We start from the raw sequence: 23,582 nt of genomic DNA, 5'->3' as shown, positions 1-23,582 counted from the left end.
TGATTTTTGTTAAGCAAGCATTTAAAAACAGCTGGAATTTTTAATCCTTGTGCATTATTACACAATTGCTGCCTAAGGATGAAATATGTTGGTGCTTACTGTTGTAATAGAAAAGCTCCATTATGAATGAAATTGATAGGGTTAGGCTTTTTTAGATTGCTTATCAAAACTAAGTCCCCACTCCTTGTTCCTCAGTTCATTCCGTCTGATTTTCCCAGTGATTGTCTTTGGCAGCTGCTGGACAAATTCAATCTGATTCAAAAGAGGAAAAAAGTAAAATGAGCAGATTTAATTTATAATTTTTTTTTCAGAACAGCATAGATCTCCATCCTACTTAACTTAAATAAGAATTTGGTGACTGGGGAAATAAGTCCAATTTGGTTTTAGACTGTATTGTATCTATTATTTTCCAAAATAATCTTTAAAATAACATTTGTCATTTTTCTTGCACAGTACATATTTGGGCTTTTTTTGTTACTGAGTTTGAACTGAGTCTAATCTTTCTGTTTCTTGCCTCTCCACAGTTAATATAGGTGTTTGGGATTATTTTTTTTTTTAATACACCTGTATTTACTTGCCTTTCTGGGGTACTTGTATGGAGCAGTGACTTTCTTGACATGATCTTGCAATTCACAGGCCAGTTTCTTTGGATCTTGTGACTTAAAGGAAGGAGACAAGACCACAAAAGCTTTTACCACCTACCAAGGGAAAATAAATAAAAAATGCAGCATTAATTAAACTACAGCAACCTAACAAATGAGGCAATTAATCGAGAATAAGTGAGTACTGCCTGCAGTACAGGCTTGCTGCATCACACCTGCGCTGTAGAGCAAAATTCACTTTCGTGTAAGCAAATTTAAAATTAGGATGAAAGACTGTTTCTACTTTACATTAGTAAAGGTCCTAAATAATACATTATAAAAGTTTCAAACTTTGCTTCCAAATTTGTTCTGTAAAGGACTCTTCTAAAGTTCTTAGATGCTGGGGCCTTTTCTATAAACATAAGTTGTTAAAGTAAAGAATATAATTCTCCAAGTAGTGGGTCGAAGTGTACACCAATTCTTATCAGTCACCTTTATATTCAGTGTTATGTTCTTTAGGAAACTAAGGGTTATATTTTTATTAAAAGGAATATGAGATACACAAACTACTGTTCCCCCTCGCTTTGGGTAAAGTGATGGAAAACTTTGTATAGCGAGAGAGTCTTATGAATTCAGTGGAAGTTGAGTGTAAGCTCTGTCACACAAGGCACTTTATGATTAGGAGAGTGACTACTAATTACCTCTCCTCTGATGGGATCTGGGCTGCTGACGACAGCTGACTCAACGACAGCTGGGTGCTGTATCAGGGCACTCTCTATTTCAAATGGTCCGATACGATACCTAGGAGAGAGAAATTAAATGCTTAATAGGTGAAAGGTATATGGTTGGTTTGTAGACATTTCTTGTTACTTTAACGGAAATCTACAAACCCAGAGGAGATGATGACATCATCAGATCTCCCCATAAACCATATGTATCCATCCTCATCCATGCTTCCTCTGTCTCCTGTGATATAGAAGTTCCCACGGATTGTGGAAGCAGTTTTCACTGGATCATCCTGTTGAACAAGCAACAATTAAATGATCTAAATATTGAGAAGCCGTAAGCTAAGAGATGAGTTTTGCCTCATTGGACACTACCCATAGTATCTTTCACTGCTTGTTCTCTGTTTCAAGAATGTAAGAGCTTATGCTTGCTTTTTCCAAAAGGGGAAAACTGATCACAGGGGCAGATACAGAACCGATGATCACACAGTAGGTCTGCAGAAGAAGGGGGGAGAGAATGGAAGTTTCAAAAGTCATAACACTGTCAAGTCAAGAAGAGCCGCAGCTCTTTGGTGCTGCACTTGCTCCTGTTGGTACCCATACATACCATGCTGCAGGCCTGAACTGGCTCTCCGGAAATTCACTTTTGGCTTACCACGTATCGAGTGAAAAACATAAATGGCCGCTTGGCATCCATTTTGACAGCAATGTCTCCTTCTTTCCCAGGAGGCAGAACACTGCCATTTTCATCTATAATCTGCAATAGAAAAGGCAAATGGGTGATTATAACTTCCCATTTTAAGAGCACCATGTTCTAAAACTAACCAGCAGCCAACAGCTCAACCAAAAAAGTCAGCCTGCCCTGCGTACCACTGTACAGTACCAAAACTCGTATGGTATGTTGTAGTTTCTTGTATTTTACTTCCTATGAAATCAACCGCAAACAGAAAAGGGGACCAGCATACCTGAACATCGTAGGGGGGAGCTGCCTTTCCCAAGGAACCTGGCTTAATTTTCATTCCTTTCATATTCGCACATATCATTCCCTGTTGGAAAAGACAAACAACCAGCCCAGGATTTTTTACTGTAATTCCTAAGAATATTCCTGTTCTTGTACTATGCCCACTGCTGAGCTAGCATAAGATCTAAGTCTTCCATCTGTGCGAGCCAAAACATTTGTGAACTTCAATGAGAGTCTTGGACAAAAAGTTCAAGATACTTTACTCAGTAGTTTAAGTTTACTTAGCTTAAGTAGTCTTAGAAGCAGTATCATAACCAAGCCGTAATTCTAAGCAAAATAAACCCTCTTGTAGGAAATTGCCACGTGTTCTAATGCCATCTTTCTTTTTAGTCAGATATATGTGGCCAAGTTCCAGATTTAACAAGAGGAATGAGATATCTAAGTCCCCTGAATGACAGCTGAGTTGTAACCCTTTACAAAAAAGCTGAACATACAATTTCGGTTTGGCCGTAGCCTTCATAGATAGTCAGTCCTGTTTGGCTTTTCCACTGTGCCATCACTTCTGAGTTGAGTGGTTCCCCTCCGGTCACACAGTGCTTCAGCGTCTTGAATGCATACCTTCATGACAGACAGAGGACATTGCTGAGTATCAGAGGACAGAAAGGGACACATTCTGCACCCTCAGACATCTGTCTGTCCAACCCCTTGACTTTGGGACACATGGAACTCTCTTAGGGTTAGGGTTGAGAGAAAGCCTATAGATCCAGTTGGAGTGGGGCTGGAAAGGGACTACCAAAGCGGTGAGCTGCAAAGATGCACCGGACAGATGGCAGCGCAGCCACACACGTGCCTTCAAGGGCTGAATACTGGCCTCTGTATTTACTGTCTCTAATGCCACAGGGCAAAATTTACTCTGGGTTGGAGTTGCCTAAGGGGTGGATTTCATCACCTCTCTCTGCAGTACTAAGGAAAAGGCTCTGCCTCCTCACAGATACTGGCTTCAACACAGAATTTCCACCACTCTGAGAGATTAAGTGGCTATTATGGCCTGCAGAAATCATTGTTAAAGAGCCAGGCAACAGCTTGAACAGACACAGCACAGTCACTTGTTAACGGATGCGGTACCTGGTGAGGTCATGCTGCACCAGCATGCGGTAGGCAGTTGGGGCACTGCACAGAGTGGTCACTGGGTATCTGCACAAGGTCTGACAAATTAAAAAAACAAAACAGAACAAAAAAAAGAGGGTTAAACAATATTGTTTTGGGGAAAAAAGTTGCTGCTAACTATTCCTTTCGTTCCATACTAGGGCACAAATTACAAGACCTGACTGTAACCTCACTTAGACGGAAAGGAAAGTAATTGCTGTCACTGTCAGTGCTCAGGAAAGATGTTACAGTGCCCCAAATGTCAGCTGAAGAGGTGACACATTGACTGTGGTAAACCACGGGTGTACCTAATTTGTCTTGATGCTCACCTGAAGCACAAGGACCGTCTCTTGGTATGAAACCCTGGCCCTAGGGTGCAACGTAAGTTTTTCAGGGGACTTCAGTAAAGCCCACATCTCACCCTAGGACAAAGTCAGGCACCGCAAAATGGAGGCACCTAAAATCACAGGTTTCTTTTGAACATTTTTCAATCTTTTATCTAGCCCTACACTTTCTGAAACAGACTGTAGCAAATCTTTAGACATGCTACAATCCCCTCAGCTGTCCTGACAAAGGGCCTGACCCGCAAAGCCAAGTCCCCCAGTGCTCCGAGTTGCAAGTAATGCTGTATTAAAAGGTTGTTTTGGACTGGCAAATTTATATATCCTCCTTTACCTGGGACAGAACACAGGACTTCAGTGCCTTGCTAGAAAAACAAAGATCTCAGCTGAGCCTCTATTTTCTGACGTATCTTTATGTCTCACCCGTAACACCAACAGATGATTCGCAGTCACTCAAGTAGAGTGAAGCCTTAGTTGTTTGTTTTTTTAACCTCACTTCTGCCTGCAATGAAAATCTGCTCAGAGAGGGGGACAGGTAGTGATAAATAAAAGCAAGGGGAAGACCTCTCATTCACCATTCTTCACTCCAGCCACATCATGGGTAAAGCAGTCTCTGCTATCAAACTTCATTTTGTGCAGAGATGTGAAACCTGATGCACATTGCAAGCAGGTGTTTGCAAGGCCAAGAAATTTATACAAAAATAAACCCAAACTATCAACTACCATTGTAGAAAGGAAATGAAAGAAGATTAAAATCCCCAAATAAACCCCCACATGTTAGGAATGTACACTTTTCCACGTTAGTGCTTTGAGCCATTTGGGAACAGCACTCTTCCCTTTGTGTTAGATTAAAACTCAAGATTGGCTTGAGAAGCTTGAAAATAATCTTTTTTTTTAAGAACAGGCCAATCTCACAGCTTCAGTGTTTTCCAGTGCTGACCTGCCTTTCTTAAGGGTCACAGCAGTGTAATTAAAATATTAACTTACGTGTAATTCAACTCATTTATCATTTCAATAGTGAAATACAGTAGAGGAGAGGTTAATACCAGTAACTCCTACTGATCGGAAGCAGCTGGTAATATCCTGTGCCCGAAAGAGTAATGCTGCAAAATCCTTCCTGTATTATATTCCTACTCAAAGAACAATCACCTTGTGGTTATGCCATCTTAAAACAGCTAATCCCATAAACCTAAGAGGCTTAGTTTTGTGGCCTGCCTGGAAAACAACATGAAATATGAGTAACTTGTTCATTGTGAGCATGGTGTTCTTACATTTAAGATTGCTCTTGGATCAAACTGTGGCATGGCATGTACAAAAACACACGTGCCCTGGAACCACGGACCAAAAATGCTCCCAATAGCTGCCTTTACCCAAGCAGTATCTGACACGTTCCACATGATGTCTGAGGGAGTCAAATTCATCCAGTATCTGTTGAAGAGAAAGGTGGCCATCATAAGGGAGTCTGCAAGTGGAAATCAAGAATGTGAGGGTTTGGGGGCTTTGGGTTTTTTTGCTTTGAAAGGCATGGTAAATTTGATTCAAAACTTAAGAGCTCAAATAAATGCCTTTTGCATAGCCTTTATACTGATGGCAAAGATAAAGAGAATCAAACTGTTTCCCAACTCATTATTTATCCTGGATTAGCAGGCAAATAGTTTCTAACACGGAGCCATATACCATATCAAACAAGATCCTTGCTTCCTGGGAACAATTCAGCTGAGACCAAAAGAAAAGACATGTACAGTATTGCAGGAGCCTCATCATCTATCATAATTTTATCGCATACAAAAACTCTTCTGTTTGTTTCACATTTCCGAGCTGTAAAGGCATAATTAGCTGAATACTTCACCTTCCACAGAGAAAAAAACCCAGGCCAAAGCTGCCATAGGAATGTTCAACCATTTTGGGAGAGCCCGTGGTGCCACTGGTAAAATAGATTGTCATTGGATCCTGGCTTTTTGTCTTCACGCAGGTATGGACAGCGGGGGCAGCCCTTAAAAAAAAAAGGAAGGTTAATGAAACAGTGGCTGGTGTTATTCAGCACACTTAGCTTGGATCCTCTGTGCCCAGTCTATGCAGGACTGTTTGTATAGTGAAACGTGAGGGATAATAAACTACTGAGGATCCCCTCACTCTTGCACTGCTAGTTCTGTATTAAAGTGTTGCTGATCTTGCTCTTTAACTATTCTTCATGTCGACCTTCTCCAAAGTAAAAATACCAACATGTTCTCCTGTACTTGCCTCCCTTAACAACCGCCAAAAGGCCCAGCATCCTGTGTTTGGCCAAAGTGCCCTCCAGAAAGCATATCTTCCAGACTTAATGTGACTAGCTGAGGGAGGACCCACCATTTCTTTTGGTAGGTGGTCCCACTACTTAGTTATCCTTGCTGTGTTTGGGAAGTATGGGGAGGCTCAAACTCTTGTCCATCTGGCACATGACAGGGAAATATTTCTCATCTCTTACTAGGATGAGAAAGCAAAGCTGTTTCTTTTTCTCTGCCAGGACTGATGTTCAAGAAGGTTTTGCTTGGTGTGCAAACATTGCCCATGCCTGCCCAGTTGGGCGTGGGAAGCCTGTGTCCCCAGGCCAGCCGTCTTCTTGTGCTGGCTGGCGGGCAGACAGGCTGCCCAGCAGCCCTCGCTCCAGAGCCCCGCAGCCTCCTGGCCAGCTCAGCAGTCAGCTAAGGCAGCCGAGGACACGGGGAGCTGGGAAGTCTGGGCAATTAGCCCACGAGGTAGGCAGGCTGCCAGTGATCTGTGAGCCAGGCAGGGCAGCAGCCCAGCACTCTGGGAAGACTGGGAGCCTGACAGCTGAGCAACCCTGGAGCCAGACAGCCAGCACTTGGCGAGGCAGCCATTCGGGGAAACCAGACAGCCTACCTGCCTGACCGCCGGTTACAGCCTCTGCAGGACTGACACAGTTCCAGACAGTATTTAGGTTTTATCAAATCAATGTTACCCTCTGCCATGGAACTGAACCATGGAATATTAGCCCAGCATGAAAGAGGATTCATCGAATAGACTTGACAATGTTTTAGTAGCTCTAGGTTTGAGAATGCAGGGTTACTGCTTTCTCCATCTTCCAGTTTAGTGACACTGAAGTGGGCAATTGTTCAAAGGAGCAGATGGAAATACAGTGAGACTACAGTGAGCTGCACAGGTAATGCTAGTTCAGACACCTGTGGTTGTGAGAACACATGGTACATCTTACAAAGCTCTTAAACTGACTGAAGAGCTTTAGATCCCTCCTTGAAAGATCCGTCTGTGAAAGAATGGCGTTAGCTGCACAGATGATTTTAACAAAATACCAGCTAGTAAAATCACACCTAGGGCCCTGAGCAGATTGCAGCAGGGTATTTGCTTCTCTTCCCAATTCCACCTCTCCACCCCTCCTACAGTCCCATGCACTGCAGTGAAGAGCTGTGTGTTGGGTGCCATTTTGGTAGCTGCAGTGAGGCAGGTGGATTCCTGAACACATTAGGTTCATTTTGCAGTGCCCTTTTTTAGCCTTTCATAGAGACAAGCTATTCACATTAGCCTTATTATTAAGTTTTAGGAATATGGATTGGAATAATTTGTACAGAATATTTTTCTTGGAGCTTTAGAGGGTAAATAGGCCACAGATGTCAATAAGAGAGGCTTTCCTGACAATTTTTCCATATTATTTCATAGTTATATATAACAAACTTCAACATCATAAGACTGTACTTATTTTTTTAATTAGTAATTTGTCTATTCCCAAATATTCCCTTTCTTCATAGAAAAGAGACTAAACTGCTTTCTCTCCTACCCCCTCAAAGGTATCTAGTTCATTAATGAGACACAAGTGCATTTAAACATTAGAAATTTTCCATTAGAGGTAACTATGATGGAGTTAAGGTAGAAGGCACTTACTTGAGCAAACTGCTGAAGTTCAGCCACTCAGCCCTGCCGCTTTCTGATACAATTAGCTTCGTTTTCAGAAACTGGCACTTGGATGCAACTGAGTCCACTGCAGGTGCAAGCGTATCTGTTGTAATAATGCACTTAGCCCTGGAAGCCAGCAATCTATAGCAAATGTCTTGTGCTGTCAGTTGTGTTGTCCCTGGGATGATTATAACACCTGAAAGTACAATAAAATGGGAAGTTTATTAGGTATTTTTCACTTTCAATCCTGATCACTTCATAGCTTCTCCTGATTTGTTGCATACCAGCACCATTCAACCCAGAAGTGAGAAGAAGGTAAGACAAGTTTCACACACCTGAACTTGAATACAGATGTGCAGATCAGAAGCACAAAATAGCTTCTGTTTCTACAAGATCCTTTGCTCCAGGCACAATATAACTAAAAAGTATAAATAAACTTTAACTTAAGTCTGTTGAAGTTAAATTGATTTAACACAACGAAATTGATTTAACACAATCAACACAAGCCACAAAGTGAAAGAAAAATGAAGGTAATTCCATCAATCATAAGACACTACCCCTGCCAGCCCCTTTGATCGTCAAATGTTCAAGCTACAAAGTCAAATAAGAAATGTAATTGCTAAATGAATTGTTAACCAACTTTTGGCATAGAAGGTAACAATCTATAGACAGTTAGGAATGATACAATTCACCTGTTCGCATACAAGCCACGTTCAGCAGCCACCACTCTGGAATTCGGGGTAGAATCACTAAAACTCGGTCTCCTCTTTGCAGGCCACACGGGCCAGAGAGCATGTTGGCCACTTTTTGGGACAGGAAGCCCAGCTCTTCAAAGCTCCATTTCATTTCATCTCCTTTCCCATTTATCCACCAAAGAGCTGGGTTTGATGGTCCCTTTCGTTCCTATACACAACGCAAGGGTAAATAGTATGCTGGTTACTTCTGAGACTCCTGTAGTTCCTTCCAGAGTTTTTGGGATGCTCCAGGCAGTAGAATCTGATAGTGTTACATACTTGAGGGCAGGGATATTAAGTATGTTTTGTTTAAAAGAGCCCTTTTCCAAGGCACATATAAGTTGTTGTGTATATCTACCTGATTTGCAATGCTCATAAATTACTTAGAGGCTTTTACGAACCCAGCACGGCACACACTGATGAATCAGAGTCACAGAGACAGAGCACCACATCCCCTCTGATGCTATAGCAAATTGTCTCTCCTTTCTCTGCAATGTAAGATTATATTAAAATAGAAATATGGGGGGAAATTCTGGTCCCACTGAAGCCAGTGATGGTTTTAGACTTGACTTTGGGGGTAGGGATACATTATATACTAAATCTACAGGGTCAGAAATGCTACCTTTTCTATTTGAGACCACTTGTCCAGCACATCACTTGCAAAATTAAAGTACTCAGGTACTTCCTGTTCACAACGACTGATAGCTTCATAATCGGAGAAATTTAAAGGTGCAAAAGTGTTGTGATACTGGTGGAATAATCTGCAGAGTGTCTGGATGCTCCATGGGGACCGCAACACTTGAAATTCAAGTAAAATCTTCATGTCGCAAAAGCAGATATATGTGGGATTTTGGAGATGATAACCATCAGAACTATTTTTTGATTATTATTTCCCTCCTACAAGAGACAGAAAAATCAATAATAGTATTATGATGTGCACATTCCCAGATGAGCTGTTGGCTCCAAATGGAACAGGTGTATACAGAGTAGCAAGTCCACCTCTTTATGACATTTTATCCCACCTCTCCTTACGGGTAGGCTAGAGCTCTGGTAACCCTTTTAAGTCTCCTGCTTTATCATCTGGACACAGGTTTCTCAGAGAATTCCCCTTGGAGCTGACAATTCCGATTCTGTCCAACCAAAGAAGGGGCTTGAAACAGCTGAGTGTTTAAAAAAAACAACCAACCAAAAAACCCAACAAGAACTTGTCAGGACTTGTACCCACTATTCCCATGTTTTAAGCACCACAGCAGTCTCACTCAGCCCTACAGGGCTACTAATGGCAAACACAGATTTCGTTGCAGGATGGATGCCATCTGCTGTTCCTGGTTTTTGCCCCAGAATCCAGGATATAACCAGCAGACACAGCTACTCAAAGACCAGCGTGGTTGTGAGCAAGCAGGGGTGAGGGGTCTGTGCATTTAGCTAATATGGAAGAGATGTGGTAAACATCTTTACTGTTGCTTTTTGCTAAAGCCATAAATGTTAATCAGAAGTATGTTCTACATTGCACCATTTGCGCTGCCTTTCTTTTTGTCCAAAGAAAAGATTGTGCCCCCTCCTCCCCCTGGCATTTGCCGTGCATTAGTTGCATAGCAAAGTATCATGAATAACTCAGAGGTGGTTTTCCACATTCTATTATTGTTTTTTCACTGGCCTAATGCTTTTGCCACAGATACGGAGTTGCATTTGATTTCACAAAATACCATTTGTAGTTGTGTATTACCCTGAAAACACTTTGCAAAAGGAGGAAGTTAATTAGAGCTGTATGTATGGGAACATGGCGCTCAGGATACATTCAGCTTCAGAGACTAAAAGATACAGATAGAGGCTTTTTCTTTTTTCACATAGTCTGCTTATAACGTATTGCTTCTTATCTCTAACAGGTTATTACAAAAAGCCTGATTCCAGAACTCACAGTTAATCAGCAAAATCTTTGTAGAATTGGCTGCCATTTTATTTTTCCTTTAGATCTGAGACAGCGATTGCAGACTCAGACCTAGGAGATGTTCTTGCAGAAAGAAGCTACTTCTTCAGTCTGCTTGATACAAAAGAGGAAAGTATAACTGCTCTCTGGTAGTCCACCCTCCTTCATAAAAGTGAGAATCACGTGAAGAAAGAGGAACAAAGCATGGCATTACAGATTTTTTTTTTTTTTACATTAGCAGATAGCATCTTTCATTTTTAAGAAGACTAAGTATTTAAAAAGCTACTAAATAAAAACTAATTTCTCAGGGTGTTTAAATAGGTTGTGCTTACCTGGAGATGTTATTTGTGATCAGGTGAGACTTCTTTCCACTCCTCCTCATGTATCTTGCCTAGTACTTAATTGGCGAGTACTGCCTCCTCCTGGCTCGTTCCAGTTCTCTGAGCGGTTGTAGCCCTTCATTAGTATCACACGTCACCTTCCGTGGTGGGGATTATTTCCCCCTGAGAGCACAGGTTTCATTTCTCCAATTACCTTCTGAAGAAAGGCACAATCACTGAAAAAGTTGAGAGAAGATGGAAGGAGTGCTGAGTATGAATGACTGCATTTCTGGTTCACTGCCTTAGGAGAATGGATAATCCACCATATATTAATATATAACTCTATTCTATGGCACCAATGACTTTGGAAATGGCAAGAGTGCAGCTTTATTTTCAGATTCTGGAGTTAAACATAGTATGAGAATTGCTATGACAAAGATATGAAGATTTTCATAAGCCTGGTGGTATCAGCTGCAATATCTGATGGACACTTCTGTCGAGAAAATACATGCAGTTCAGACTCCTCAGGGCCGTCAGCTCTGAGGAGGACAGTGAAAACTCAAAACTATAGAGTCATCGCTATGAAACAGGGCAACAAAGGGATGAGACATAAACCCATGCTCTGGAAGGCAACAACATGATGCAGGAACTCCAGCTATTCAATTATGAGGCACTTGATTTAGGTGAATCTACTACAGTCACAGTACAGTCTGATAGTTTTGCTACCACAGGCAATAAACTCTGCAAGGCGAAAATATTTTTAAACTAAGACCTAGATAAATAAAGGCTATACATAAGCATACACATAGACTATATAATATATATAGACTGTATATAAATATAGGTATTTAAAAGACATGTAGATGTGTCACTTAGGGACATGGTTTAGTGGTGGACTTGGCAGTGTTAGACTTCCAGGTGGACTCAATAATCTTAAAGGTCTTTTCTAACCTAAATGATTCTGTATAGAGGCAATAAAGGGTGTAATTAAGGATCAGAGTCAGGAAACAGTCAGAAATGCTGCTAGAAACAACAAGCACAGACAGCAGCCATGGAAGTAATGGACTATGGAGAGGCAGAACCAGGCTGTTAGAGCTCACGTGTGGAATCCCTGCGGGCATCAATGCACGGCCCATCTTCCAGGAAAACCACTGAACTCCCGTGTGTTACGGGTATCTGAAAAATTTCAAGTCACTTTCGCAAATTGAATGTAAGCTTTGAAATTACTCAGAAGTAAACTGTTCAAATTGGCATGTACATGACTTTGCACAAGTGTCCCTGTCTTTGTGTCTTGTTGTGGACTCAGAGCCAGCTCCCCTGACCTACTGCTGTGGAGTTCACTGTTAGGAGATGACCGTCCCCAGCTTGGTATATTGCATATGATAGTCCGAAAAAGCAGATGCTCAAAGCTAAAGTAATTATAGACTACCTGTCTCTCATTTTAACACCTTTTAAAAAGGGCATACAGCAGACTTCCTGAAGTGACACTGTTTACTGATGTTAAGGTGATCTGAAAAAGAGAATTACCCCATTTTTCTGATCTGACTGCTATTTAACTGGTTCTGCTTTTCTTCTTACCATTTTTCAATCAAGATTGGGAGCAAGGATAACTACGTCTTAAGGTGCCTGGAAGCCCATGTACTCAGAGAAATTAAAATGGACAGTGCAATGACAACCACATGAAATTCCCAGTGAAACCTGGAGAAGAACACAGTGCAGTGCTCAGTTGTTTGAATTTACACTTCAGGAGCACATACAGTGAGATTCAGAGCAAGCACATTTGGGTTGGGGTTTGAGGAACTTCACGCCTCTGTAACAGGGTACAATATCTTCCATCTGCTCTCCTCATGTTGCAAATGACTTCTCCCATTCCTCACTTTACTGTGGCTGATACGTGGCTTTTGAGCTGTTTAATACACACACACAAAGAGCCATTCTCAACACACGGTGTTTCTAGCATATGTACACGAGAGGGCATTAAGCCCATTTTCAACCCAACGTGGAGAGACTGAAATCAAGGGATGAGTTTGCTCACAAGTTTGCAAGGCCGCCAGATTTGGCCCTTTTCCCAGGGTAAAACAGGGTAAATTCCTAAGAGCACTCAGGGGTTTAGAGCAACAACTCTAGTGACATCCCCTGGCTGCCTGTGCCATGTAAATACATTTTGAGACACACAACACAGCTGCTACTGTTTGGAAATGTCATTAACCATTATTCAGTGCAATAATGATGGGCGATACACACACAGATGGATAAGTCTAATTTGTCCTCAAGTCCTAGAACAAACAAATAAGAAGTATGACAGCCCTCAAACAGCGAGTGTACTATAGCAGCCTTCCACCAGCACACATAGAAGAAAACAGCTGACCAGTGATTTTTGTGGTAGTAGCAATGAAATCCAGAGAAGTTTCTCATTTGCTCACCAAAATGTAACTACCTGCTCCCAGAAAGTAGAATTCAGAGCAACTGTTGATGCGAATGAGGTAGAGAACCATCCAAGGCAGATGATGCAGTTCCTCTCTGGCATGTTTGTTGCTTACTTCAAGTACACCACTTTGGACAGGAGGCAGCCTAAAGATTTTCTCAGTGGAATGAATCTCCAAAGGACTGATTAATAAAAAACCCCAAACTACCTTCTTTCAGTCACTTTTGTAATTTCCTTAAAAAGTGTAATGCTCTCAGCATGCATATACTCTGGAGACTGGGGTTTATTTTTCATTTGAGGTCTAAGTCTGCTCCTAAAGAAATAAATTTTTAACTATCCTCTGATTTCAGTAGTGCTAACTCAGATCTAGTTAGATTGATGTAATCTACACAGACACAGCATTTTGTGCATTTGTTTTCTCTTTGTTTTTGTCCTCAGGCAATTACGTGCTTTGTAGCTGGAAAGCAAACCAATATCCATTTCAGAGCTTAAGGGTATGAAAGAGGTGAGATCCACCTGCAGAACCCTCCTGGCACAGCCTCTCCTGGGACTTGTGTTTGTTTGCCTGTTAATAACTCAATTAGTTGTCCTGAAAGGTCATCAACAGCTTTACAACTCAGCACGTTTGCTATTTTCCCAGGCTCTTGGTACAACAGCAGATGTGTTCATGGGTACCGCATAGTGGGTTTACAGCAGAACCAGGAAATTTTGAGATAAATAACCCTGGGGTTTTTTTGGTTCACTGGTGTTTTTGTGCTTCCAGTAAATACAGCCTTGGTCATAGAGTTCAAGTACTACTTATATCTTCTGAAGCAAGAATAAAGAGTACACAGGCTGTGCTGTAGCAGCACTGTGTGAGGTGCAAGTGCTACAGAGGGGTAACAAGAAATGTGAGATGTGACCTAACAGGGATGATCTAAATCTCTGCTGCACCCATACTCACGTAACTGTGCTTGACTGTTATGGAAATATCTCACAGTCTGAACTGACTACTCAGTCCAGGAAATCCTTGATTATATTTAATCCTAAAACTATATGTGACCCAGACTGGCTAAAGCTGGGTCACATATATCAACAATCATTAAAAAGCGTTCTCACAAAATAATATTTGACGCAGAGTTGCATACTTTGCGGCTTTCAGTGATAACAATGCACATACAAAAATAAAGGCGAAAGCTAAAAGCAAGTCTGATTTCCCCTCTTTTATCATTATTTTCAAAACAGTTTCTCCCACATACATTTAAAATTATAGGGACTATCTTGCTTTAGAAATACCCCAAAGCGCCAGAACAAAAATTAGTAGCGGCTACTCTTATTCAGAAGGTTGTCCAGCACCTCTTAAGACTGATAGAGAACAGGATGCCAGAAGGCAGAAAAGCAGTCCAGGATGAGCATGTTCTCATCAGCAGCAAAGCTAAGCTCTTCCCCACTCTTTGTTCCTTAGTTTCTTCCTTTGGATTTTCCCAGATATCATCTTTGGTAGTTGTTGAACAAACTCCCAACTTGTCTGTAAAGAGAAATAACAACAATAGTTATCAGTTTGACACAGCTTGATTCCACGTTGTGTTCTGTCCTGTGGCAAGCCTGCGATTTTAAAAGCTACGGCCTCTTTTGAGGAGGAAGAAGGCAGGCAGTGCATTGGTGGCAGTGCCCAACAAAAAGAACCAATTACATTCTAGAGAAACAGATCATCAGTTGGGTGACTCAGTAATTCCTCAAATCAGTAGTGTGGTACAATCACACACCGCTGAATTTGAGCACAACTCAGACTTCAAAGGGAGCAACTAAGGGGATTTATTTGGTTGCATGAAGCCCTGACCGACGATAAGGCAGAGCAAGGACTCCTGCCCACACACTGAACAGAAATGTTTTGATTCACCTGATTGTTTCTTCATTTTTTTCTGGTCAGGTTTAGGTTTTGTATCATTACAGAACTGCACTAATGTGTTGGTGACTCTGAGTGACCCAATATATGGATTGAGAAGCCTGTGACCGCAGCAGAGAGGAAACCTCCCGAGCGAGACCTTCCCTGCAGTAATGAGCAATTTACACCACTAGAACAGGGCTCAGGGGAAAATCTAGTCAGATCTGTTTAAAGGCCAACATAGACCAGTACCAAACCCCAAATCCTGTTCCAGGATTATATTTTTAAGATTGCTTTAAAAACGATTACTTCTCAAGGTCATAATTAGATTATGTTAAAAAACTTATTACTTACATAGAATAAATGGATTACATGAACAATCTGATTACTTCAGACAAACTAAGTGGATTACTTTGCCAAAAAGTACTTACTTATATTTGAAATCTGAATGTGTTTAAAAAGAATCAGATTCTGACATTGTGACCAGATTATATTTTTCAACATGTTTTTATGATTGCACTTAAAAATCTAATGCTATTCCTAGTTATTCCACTACGAAAATGGGATTACATTTAAAATATCCAGCATGTTTTCCCTCTGTTTTGATTGAATCAAGGAGAGAAAAATTAATCTTTCAGAACAAAGATATCACTCAGGGAAAGGGAAGGGAAATTTAAAACCCTGTGCATGTTGTTGGAACCTGTGCAGAAACTGAGAGAAGCCAAAGACAGGCAGTGAAGTCTTTTTTTGAAGACTTTTGGTGGGTGCTGGTGCATCATTGCTTACCCAGATGGGGCTTATCCTGCTCCTCCTGATGAACTATTCACGTTTAGCTCTGAATGTAGACGCCCTGGGGCTCTTTTCAACCATTCTACATACTCTGCTGGTGGAGTTTGATTCCTGCCTCACCTGGAAAGGCCGTGGTACTGTTTACCTCTGCACAGCCCGCTGCCACCAGTAATGAGATGTGAAGATCATGGTGAGATTCCCCCCAGGCCTGCCGTACCCTTTGAGCCTGATAATCTGTGACCAGTGCAAACTGTGGTAACTCTGCTGAGGAACTTGACAGGCTATTGACTGTTGCCAGGTGGGGCTTTCGCCTACACTATAGTATTCAAACCCGCTGTTATTGTAACATCCAAGCATTATCTTTCTCTGTTCAGTTAGTCTTTCAAAATGTCTAGAAATACATTTAATATTTTATAACTGTATTTAATTTGTAAAATCTGATTCTTTTGTTTAAAATAATTAGGATAAATTTATGTTCATAGACACAATTTGATTAGGTAAAGGAACATTTCATTTCCCGGTACATAATCATAGTGAAATCTAATATAGGTTCATCTGTAGTTTCAATGTAAGAAGACAACATCAGATCCTATCAGGATAGGCCTGTGATGTTCAGCTAAGCAGTGTTTACTTGTGTAGTTAGGATGGGGTCAGATTTTCGATGTTACATTTCAAAACCTTATTAAAAGAGGTTCCAGGAGAAAAAAAGGCAAAATTCTACTATTCCAAAATATAACCTGATTGTATTTCTAATCTGATTATTAGGTTTGATTAGAGGAGTTTTAATTTTAGGGTGCATTGCCAGGAACTACTTGTATATTCAGAACTCAGTGATACTTGCCTTTCTTGGGTATTTGTAAGGTGCGGTAACTTTTTTTCGTATGCTTTTGCAGCTGAAGAATTAATTTTTCAGGATCATGAGATGTAAATTCAAGAGACAGAACAATAAAAGCTTTTACCACCTAAACAAGAGAGCTAGAGTAAGGCAACACTCAGCAATCACTAACTTGATGAATAATGTTCAATAGAAAGACTAAGATGAATAACGCAATTTTCTACAATCAAATTTCTTTCAAGCCAGTGGATATATGTCTCCGAGCCAGACGCTGGACAACTTTCTGTTTTTTATCATTTGTTGAGCTCCACAAATGGGCCTTAAGACTACTCATAGTGAGCTTAGTGACATTCCCAGCAGAGGGGAATTCTTCACTGGTGTCTGGGCAGCCACATCATGCCCTTGCAGTGTACAAGAAGAGAAGTGACATAGGGTGGGTCACATTTGCTTAATGGCCTTCCTAAGAAGAATAGCTAGGGGACATTGCTTCAAGGTATGGGACCTCATTGGGATTCAGAGAAGGCCATTGCCAGAGTTTCCAATTGGCCTAGGTGCCCCTAATTTTCCTGAAATCAAAAGATAGATGTCTCTTTGTCTCCTCAAATGTATTTAAAAAATGCTGGTCTGCACCTTTACAAATTTAATATAAGCCAATATTTCTCTCACAGGCATAGTTATTTCTCAATACACACATACATTAAATGTTTTAGGTAGCTCCTAATATCAATTTGCTTACTTCTCCTCCAGTGGGGTCTGGGCTGCTGACAGCGGCTGTTTCAGCTCCTCCTGGATGCTCTCTCAGGGCACTCCCTATCTACTTCGAGCAGCCCAATGCAACACCTAGAGAGGAAATAAGAATTTGGTATTCAGAAGCAGAGCTGGGCAAATAATTCTGAAATCTTTGGTTCAGTGGTAAACCAAAGCCAGTGCTTCCAAGATCAGTTATTGTAGGAATGTGTCTGAGAGAAAATGATCACGTGAGCCAGCCTCCCTACTATGAGAGATTAGATTAAGAGCAAAACAGGTGGTAGAAGATGGAATTAGTACATGGGAAAAACGGGGACTGAGAAGGTAGAAAACATGTTGTGCTAATGACTAAGCAATTTACTATGTGAATTCTTGTAACCAACCTGATCTGTGAATGAACTGCATGGACAGCGCGTGAACAGAGACTGTAAGCCAATCATATAGCTGCCGCTAGCGCGTGCTCTTATTGCCTGTCTATATATACTCCGTGAAAACTTGAATAAAGGGAGAATGATCATACTCATATTGAGATTCCATCGTTACTCTGGGTCCGTCTCCCACTCCGACATCCTCCGACAAGTTATGATGCCTTCAGAGCTGAGTGAAAAACTGAGATTTTCGTAAGCTAAGCATACACACTTGGATGGAGGCACTTCAAAAGTCACCAGTGAACGGAAAATATTCCCCAAAATGTGTTTGATTCCTTACCACATATCTAACATAAAGACAGAAAGGCCTTGCTGGTTTGATCTGGATGGCAAAATTGCCACCTTCTCACGGAGGCAAAATGTTACCATTTTCACCTATTACCTAAAATGAAAGAAAGCTCGCTCAGGAGTAGTTAGGTGATATGCTGCTAAACAGAGAACAGTCCTGCCATGACCTTATCTTATTTCAGACCAAAATAACCAGAATGCTTTATACTCATCAAAGTACCTGAACATCATAATGTGGAACTGCTTTTCCTAATGCACTAGGTTTAATGTGCATCCCCTCATGAGTTGCACATACAATACCCCGTAAAGGAAAACTGAGCTTACATGGTTTGTTGTTCTATGCAAATGGACAGTTTTGCAGCTAACTAAATGATCTACAATTCTACAAGAAAGAAAAGATGTTCATTTAAAACCACATTTTCTCACTGTGACTTTAAAGTCCACTCCTTATTTATCTAATGCTGTAAATCAGCACAGCTGAAAGAAATCCATACAACAGCATTGACCGATATCAGTGCAAGATCCTACTCAGTGGGAAAAATCCTGTTTTCATTCAAAGTGCTGGTCCAGATTAAGTCAACAGGGCTTGAAATGCTTCTGATTTAGATTTGCTTTACAGTAATTTGGCTCCATTTACTTTTCAGAAACATCCTCTGATTGGTGTGAGCGAAGCAGCAGAGCAGTGTTCTTGGCTACTCTGTCATTAGCGTCAGCATTCTACTGATAGTTCTTGTAAAGGGACAAGCAAGTCCCCAGACTTGGATTTATGGGACTTGGATTTTCTCCTCATCTGAACCACTGAAGTGGCACCATGGAACAATCAGTTCTGAGTTAAAAATTTTCTCCAGGGAACTTCTGCCTTAGACATCTGTAATGATATTTCCACATGATATACACTGTATACGAGTGACTGCAAACATACTGATTCGATCTGGCCATAACGTTCATAGATATCTAACCTTGTCTTATTTTTCTACTCTGACATCATATATGTTGGGAAAAAACCCCAAGAAATAAATGCATTAGAATCACTGAAGGAAAGAATATGGTTTGAATCTAGGGTCTAGCTGCATACAAGTGGAAATGGCAATTTTGCAGGTCTCCGTGAGGATCTCAGCTTCTGAAATTACGACACTCTGACAGTGCATGACAGACTGTGGGATGGGAAAGCTCCAGCCTGCAACGTGGCTCTGGTGGAATGGGTACCTGGTAAGATCATGCTGCAACATCATGCGATAAATAGTGAGCGTTAGGAAACGTAGACGGACTCTGGGCATTAAAAAAAACGGAGTTCTACTTGCTGCAAACTCGCTGAAACTTCTTGTTATGGACACTCCAACAAACACCAAGCAAAAATCAAAGAGACAGTGACATCATTATTTAGTGGGAACAGAGAATGCCTCAGGATGGTTTACGGTGGAGAGGGAGATTTCATTAATCATTTTCACTAAGAAAGACTCTGTGGTATTACAAAGAGATATGACTTGCCCTAGATCAATCCAATCCTTATGTCTGTGGGTAATACAAAAATTGAATCTATGTTTTTGAATTTCCACTCTACTGAGAGCAGTCTTCCCTCATGCCTTGCATCAACAACCCACTAATGCAACAGCTTTTGCTTTCAATGATGCAGTTTTTATTTTTACATTTAAAATAGTTGCTGTGTCATACTGTAACCTTCCATGTGAAAAGATCCATGATCCCTGAATCCTCAGAGAAAATGAGGACTAGTCAAATTTTATCCAACCTGTATCAGTCAGACCCCATAGTGTGTCAGAGGAATTCATATTCATCCAAAGCTCGGTAATGACGAGAAAAAAACTATAAAGGAACCATTTAAAAGGAAAAAGGAATTTACAAAAGGGGTTAAGCAGATGTAGATATTGTGAATTTACATAATCCTCTTTCCATTCATTAACAGGCCTGATTCCTTCAGGAATCTCTCAGGAGTGTAGCTTCATGTCACCTAAGAGAAGGGGGTTACCTTTAGTGTCCTTTTGCTGCAGATTATAAGGATGGGTAAGGGAAAAAAGACTGTGGAAGTATTTAATCTGATTAAGGGAAGCGCACAAAGTCCTCTCTGCTTCCTTCAAGTTTCTGTTATTTCATTTACTAAGAAAATAATGCTTTCCATCCAGAACTAGCCAGTCTGACCACAATAATAATAATAGACAATGAGGTTTAAAGAATCTAGCTGTGAATGCCTGGCCCCTTACCCAGTAAATAACCTTACCTCTGCACCTGATTGCTTAGGAAGTACCACAAGAAAACAAATAACGATCTCTTACGAAAGCATCATAAAAGGCTGAGATAAACTTTTTTTTGGAAATGAATCCATATGCCATATCACACTGGAACTAAGTGTACATATCCAAATTAAAGAGGCAAAGGTGTTACCTTCTCCAATTGAGCCCATTTATCTGAAATGTGTGGCACTCACAGAGGCCTTAAAAAGCAGAGGACCATGGTGCCGGCAGTCTCCCTCTCTCAAGGGGAACCTGACTTGAGAGCACGGAGCTGTGTGGAGCACGGGCTCCTTGGCAGACAGATCCTGCTGCTGCCCGATTTGACCACAACCTTATTTTGTTCACTGTTCTTCTGGTAGAATTACATTAAACAAACTTCTTGCTCTCATAGGGATTTAATTTTCTACACCCACTAGAAGCCTATGAAATTGTGCCTGAAGATAACTTTATTTTGGATTTTTAGGACTATAAAGGAATCCATTAAGAAACAAGCAGCTGCTGGGCTCTGTTTTTCTGCCACAGCTGATGGGAGCTCAGATGCTGATGGTGAGTTCTGGTCTGCATATTAAATACTTGAACATGATGGCTGAACTTGTCAAATTACCCCTTCTCTACTTGATCTTTTCAACAGCAAGCCCTTCTCACACGTATATGCAATTGTGTTCTTTTTTATTCTTAGAGGGGGACTATTAAGTATTAGCTTAATAATTGGTTTTACATCAACAATCTGAAAAGCCTTATGAATAACTAAAACAAAACTCACCTAATGGCTGCTCTGTTTTTCATTACAGCTTTTTTCCAACTTTCTGTATTGTGGGAAAGGAGATGAAGTTGTAGATCACTTATAAAATGCTCCTGCTCAATGGACTGGTGAAAATAACACACGCAAAGTCACAAAAATCACCATCCAGTAAATCTGCAAGACCAAGTTCCAAACACATTCTGGAAATGTATTAAGGATTTCTAGACATAAAACTAAATATTAACTTTCTTACTAATGCAAGCAGAGCAATTTTATGTGCCAAAATATATACACACAATATAAATATACACACAGAGTATTTATGCATACATGCAACGTTAAGCATGTACTATGAATTTCTACATTTCTACATCTTATTTGTTTCTCATGATGCATTATAGAATCCTATATGAAAGCATTATTTCTCACATACTGAATATAACCTCAGTTCTCATTTCATTTACCTCAGAGGGGGCTTCTTAAAGCAAAAGATGAGGTTTTATGTTCATACCTATTTCAAAATAGTCTTCAGTATAAATACATGTTGCTTGTGCAAATTAACAGTCTTACACTATGCGTAACAACATGCCTCACAGTTTAAAAACACACCAAATACTCCCAACCTTGCATTGAGAATTCTGCTCCTGGCTAGTGGTTGGAAGACAAGAGATGTGCCTTCAAAAGAAGGGGGCACCTACACATGGTTCTCATCCTACCACCAAAAATGTGGATTTTGAATCTTGCTGCAATAAAACTGCTGGTCCCCCATCTGTAGCAAGGCATTTTCAGGACTTGTGCTGCCACTATCCCAAATCAGAAAAAATTTATGTGACCACTAAGGTGAAAACATTGAAGAGGAAACATGTTCCCTGTCCCCAAATGAAACCGAAGATTTCTCTCTCCTTTATAAAACTTCAAAAGAAATAAACAAGTCCTCTAAAAGAACTATAACAAGTTATTTTACTTGTTTGCTGTCCTTACAACAGCTGTGTTGCCCATTCTAAACACACATAAAACACCAAAAGGGCAGGTTCATTACCTTCTGAAGTATGAGGCTGAAGACCAGCGTGTCCCAAGAACACAACAACTTTGTCCTTATGATCCATTTCTGTTTCCTTGTGATCCTGACACAAGGGAGAACGTCATCGTCTTTGCAGACGACAGGCAGAATGTGCAGAGGCACTGGGAGCATTAACACCTGGGTAAGGTTGTTTTGCAACCTCATCATCATGTTGCACTTCCGTAATCCCTATAGAGACCATATGTACCAAAGTTACCATGTCCCTTCCATAGGCTTTGGATGAGAGGCTAAACTCTCAGGAAATAATGCACCAAGACATATTTGATACAGAATACCTTTACTGATGCAGGTATTACCTTTTCTGTTGTCTCCGAGATTAACATCAAAGTGAAGCTGGGCTGCAAAAAGGGATGGAGAGGAGGTCTCAAAGGGAAAGGCTAGTCTATTGACAATTGTATTTTTCAGCCAGAATGATACAATCCAGTCAAGTTTCAAACTTTGTGGCTACAAAAGCAAGCCATGTGCTAGAGATGTATTTTGCTTTCAACTGTTTGTAACTGCAAGCCTGTGTCTCTGAAATCATTCTGCATGGATCAGAGGAAATGTATTGGTGATTCTCTGATCCTGGGCAGAGGAGGAGAATTAAGCAAACCATCTACCTAGAACACAAGAGAGAAAAGTGTACTGGATATCAATGATCAGAGGTTGCCGCAGCATGGAGCAGAGCACCTCACAGACTACAGCCACAGCACAAAAAACCTGGCAGTCTGCTTGACTTTGATCCCAGCCCACTCAGGCAAAAAACTGGGTACTAAAGCACAACAGAAACCCAGTTTCTAAGGTCAGTGAAGCAAGGGATCACTGCAGGTGACAGTTCTAGCATTGAAGTCTGGAGCAAATTATTGTAATGAGCCACACTAGAATTTAGAGAGTCAAGAGTCATGACCCCACTGAAATCAGTGTTAAAACTCTTATCTTCAGTGTGGTAGTTTCATTTAGACCTTTTTTTTTTTAGGCTCTGAACATTCCCAACTCTGAATTCAGTTGCTTGACTTTAGGTCCTTAAATTTGGTGAGAGGGGAAAAAAAACCCTCAAAACATCAACCTCCCAATCCTCAGACATTACTGGAGTTTAACTGACCAAACAGCTAACTGCAAAGACAAGGATAGGTTCCAGGGGATCCGAATTCCGGCTTGTACGCTTGTTTATCATTCCACTTTTCACGGACTTTTTGTTGTTTTGTCCACTTTTTGTTGTTTGTAAACACATTTGTTTGAAACCAAGCAGAAAGATCTAAAGATGTAGAGTCCCTGAAAGGTCCAGGAATACATTGCTTTTAAAGGAAACTAAACTGGGCAGAGAAAAGAGCTTGAGGCAGTGACAAATAATATGCCCAAACAAGTGCATTCAAGAAACTAATGATTTTTTTGATGTTTTATAATCATGTAATCTAATGCTCCTATAAACCTTAGTAGTGAAATAGTGAAAAGTGTTCTGAAATCTCTGTGAAATACTAAGGAGCATTACAAAAAATGAAGCTACTGTCAAAAAAGAA

The 23,582-nt window shown here is 40.7% G+C and overlaps 1 protein-coding gene across 3 annotated transcripts; it reads right to left on the bottom strand.

Annotated features, from left to right (window-relative positions):
• Positions 1-114: 114 nt before the first annotated feature.
• Positions 115-17,852, bottom strand: LOC134519227 (acyl-coenzyme A synthetase ACSM4, mitochondrial-like). 3 transcript variants are annotated; one of them, XM_063343087.1, is made up of 18 exons: positions 17,822-17,852; positions 17,291-17,394; positions 14,402-14,573; positions 10,654-10,877; positions 9,017-9,291; positions 8,796-8,882; positions 8,353-8,563; positions 7,649-7,856; positions 5,604-5,747; positions 5,026-5,182; positions 3,393-3,472; positions 2,762-2,885; positions 2,272-2,352; positions 1,962-2,063; positions 1,472-1,599; positions 1,283-1,382; positions 579-698; positions 115-252 (listed from the first exon to the last, which is right to left on the bottom strand). In XM_063343087.1, exons 5-18 carry the CDS (start codon positions 9,215-9,217, stop codon positions 142-144), a joined length of 1,854 nt encoding a protein of 617 aa, XP_063199157.1. In that variant the 5' UTR covers positions 9,218-9,291; positions 10,654-10,877; positions 14,402-14,573; positions 17,291-17,394; positions 17,822-17,852; the 3' UTR covers positions 115-141. The 3 variants fall into 3 exon arrangements, with proteins under 3 accessions (XP_063199157.1, XP_063199160.1, XP_063199158.1); XM_063343090.1 differs by lacking the exon at positions 8,796-8,882 and having other exon boundaries at positions 17,822-17,845; XM_063343088.1 differs by lacking the exons at positions 14,402-14,573; positions 17,291-17,394; positions 17,822-17,852 and adding an exon at positions 13,079-13,314.
• Positions 17,853-23,582: the final 5,730 nt, after the last annotated feature.

The sequence above is a fragment of the Chroicocephalus ridibundus genome, chromosome 8, assembly GCF_963924245.1.
Source record: "Chroicocephalus ridibundus chromosome 8, bChrRid1.1, whole genome shotgun sequence".
Classification (NCBI taxonomy): domain Eukaryota; kingdom Metazoa; phylum Chordata; class Aves; order Charadriiformes; family Laridae; genus Chroicocephalus; species Chroicocephalus ridibundus.
This window is presented reverse-complemented; position numbering and strand designations above follow the sequence as displayed.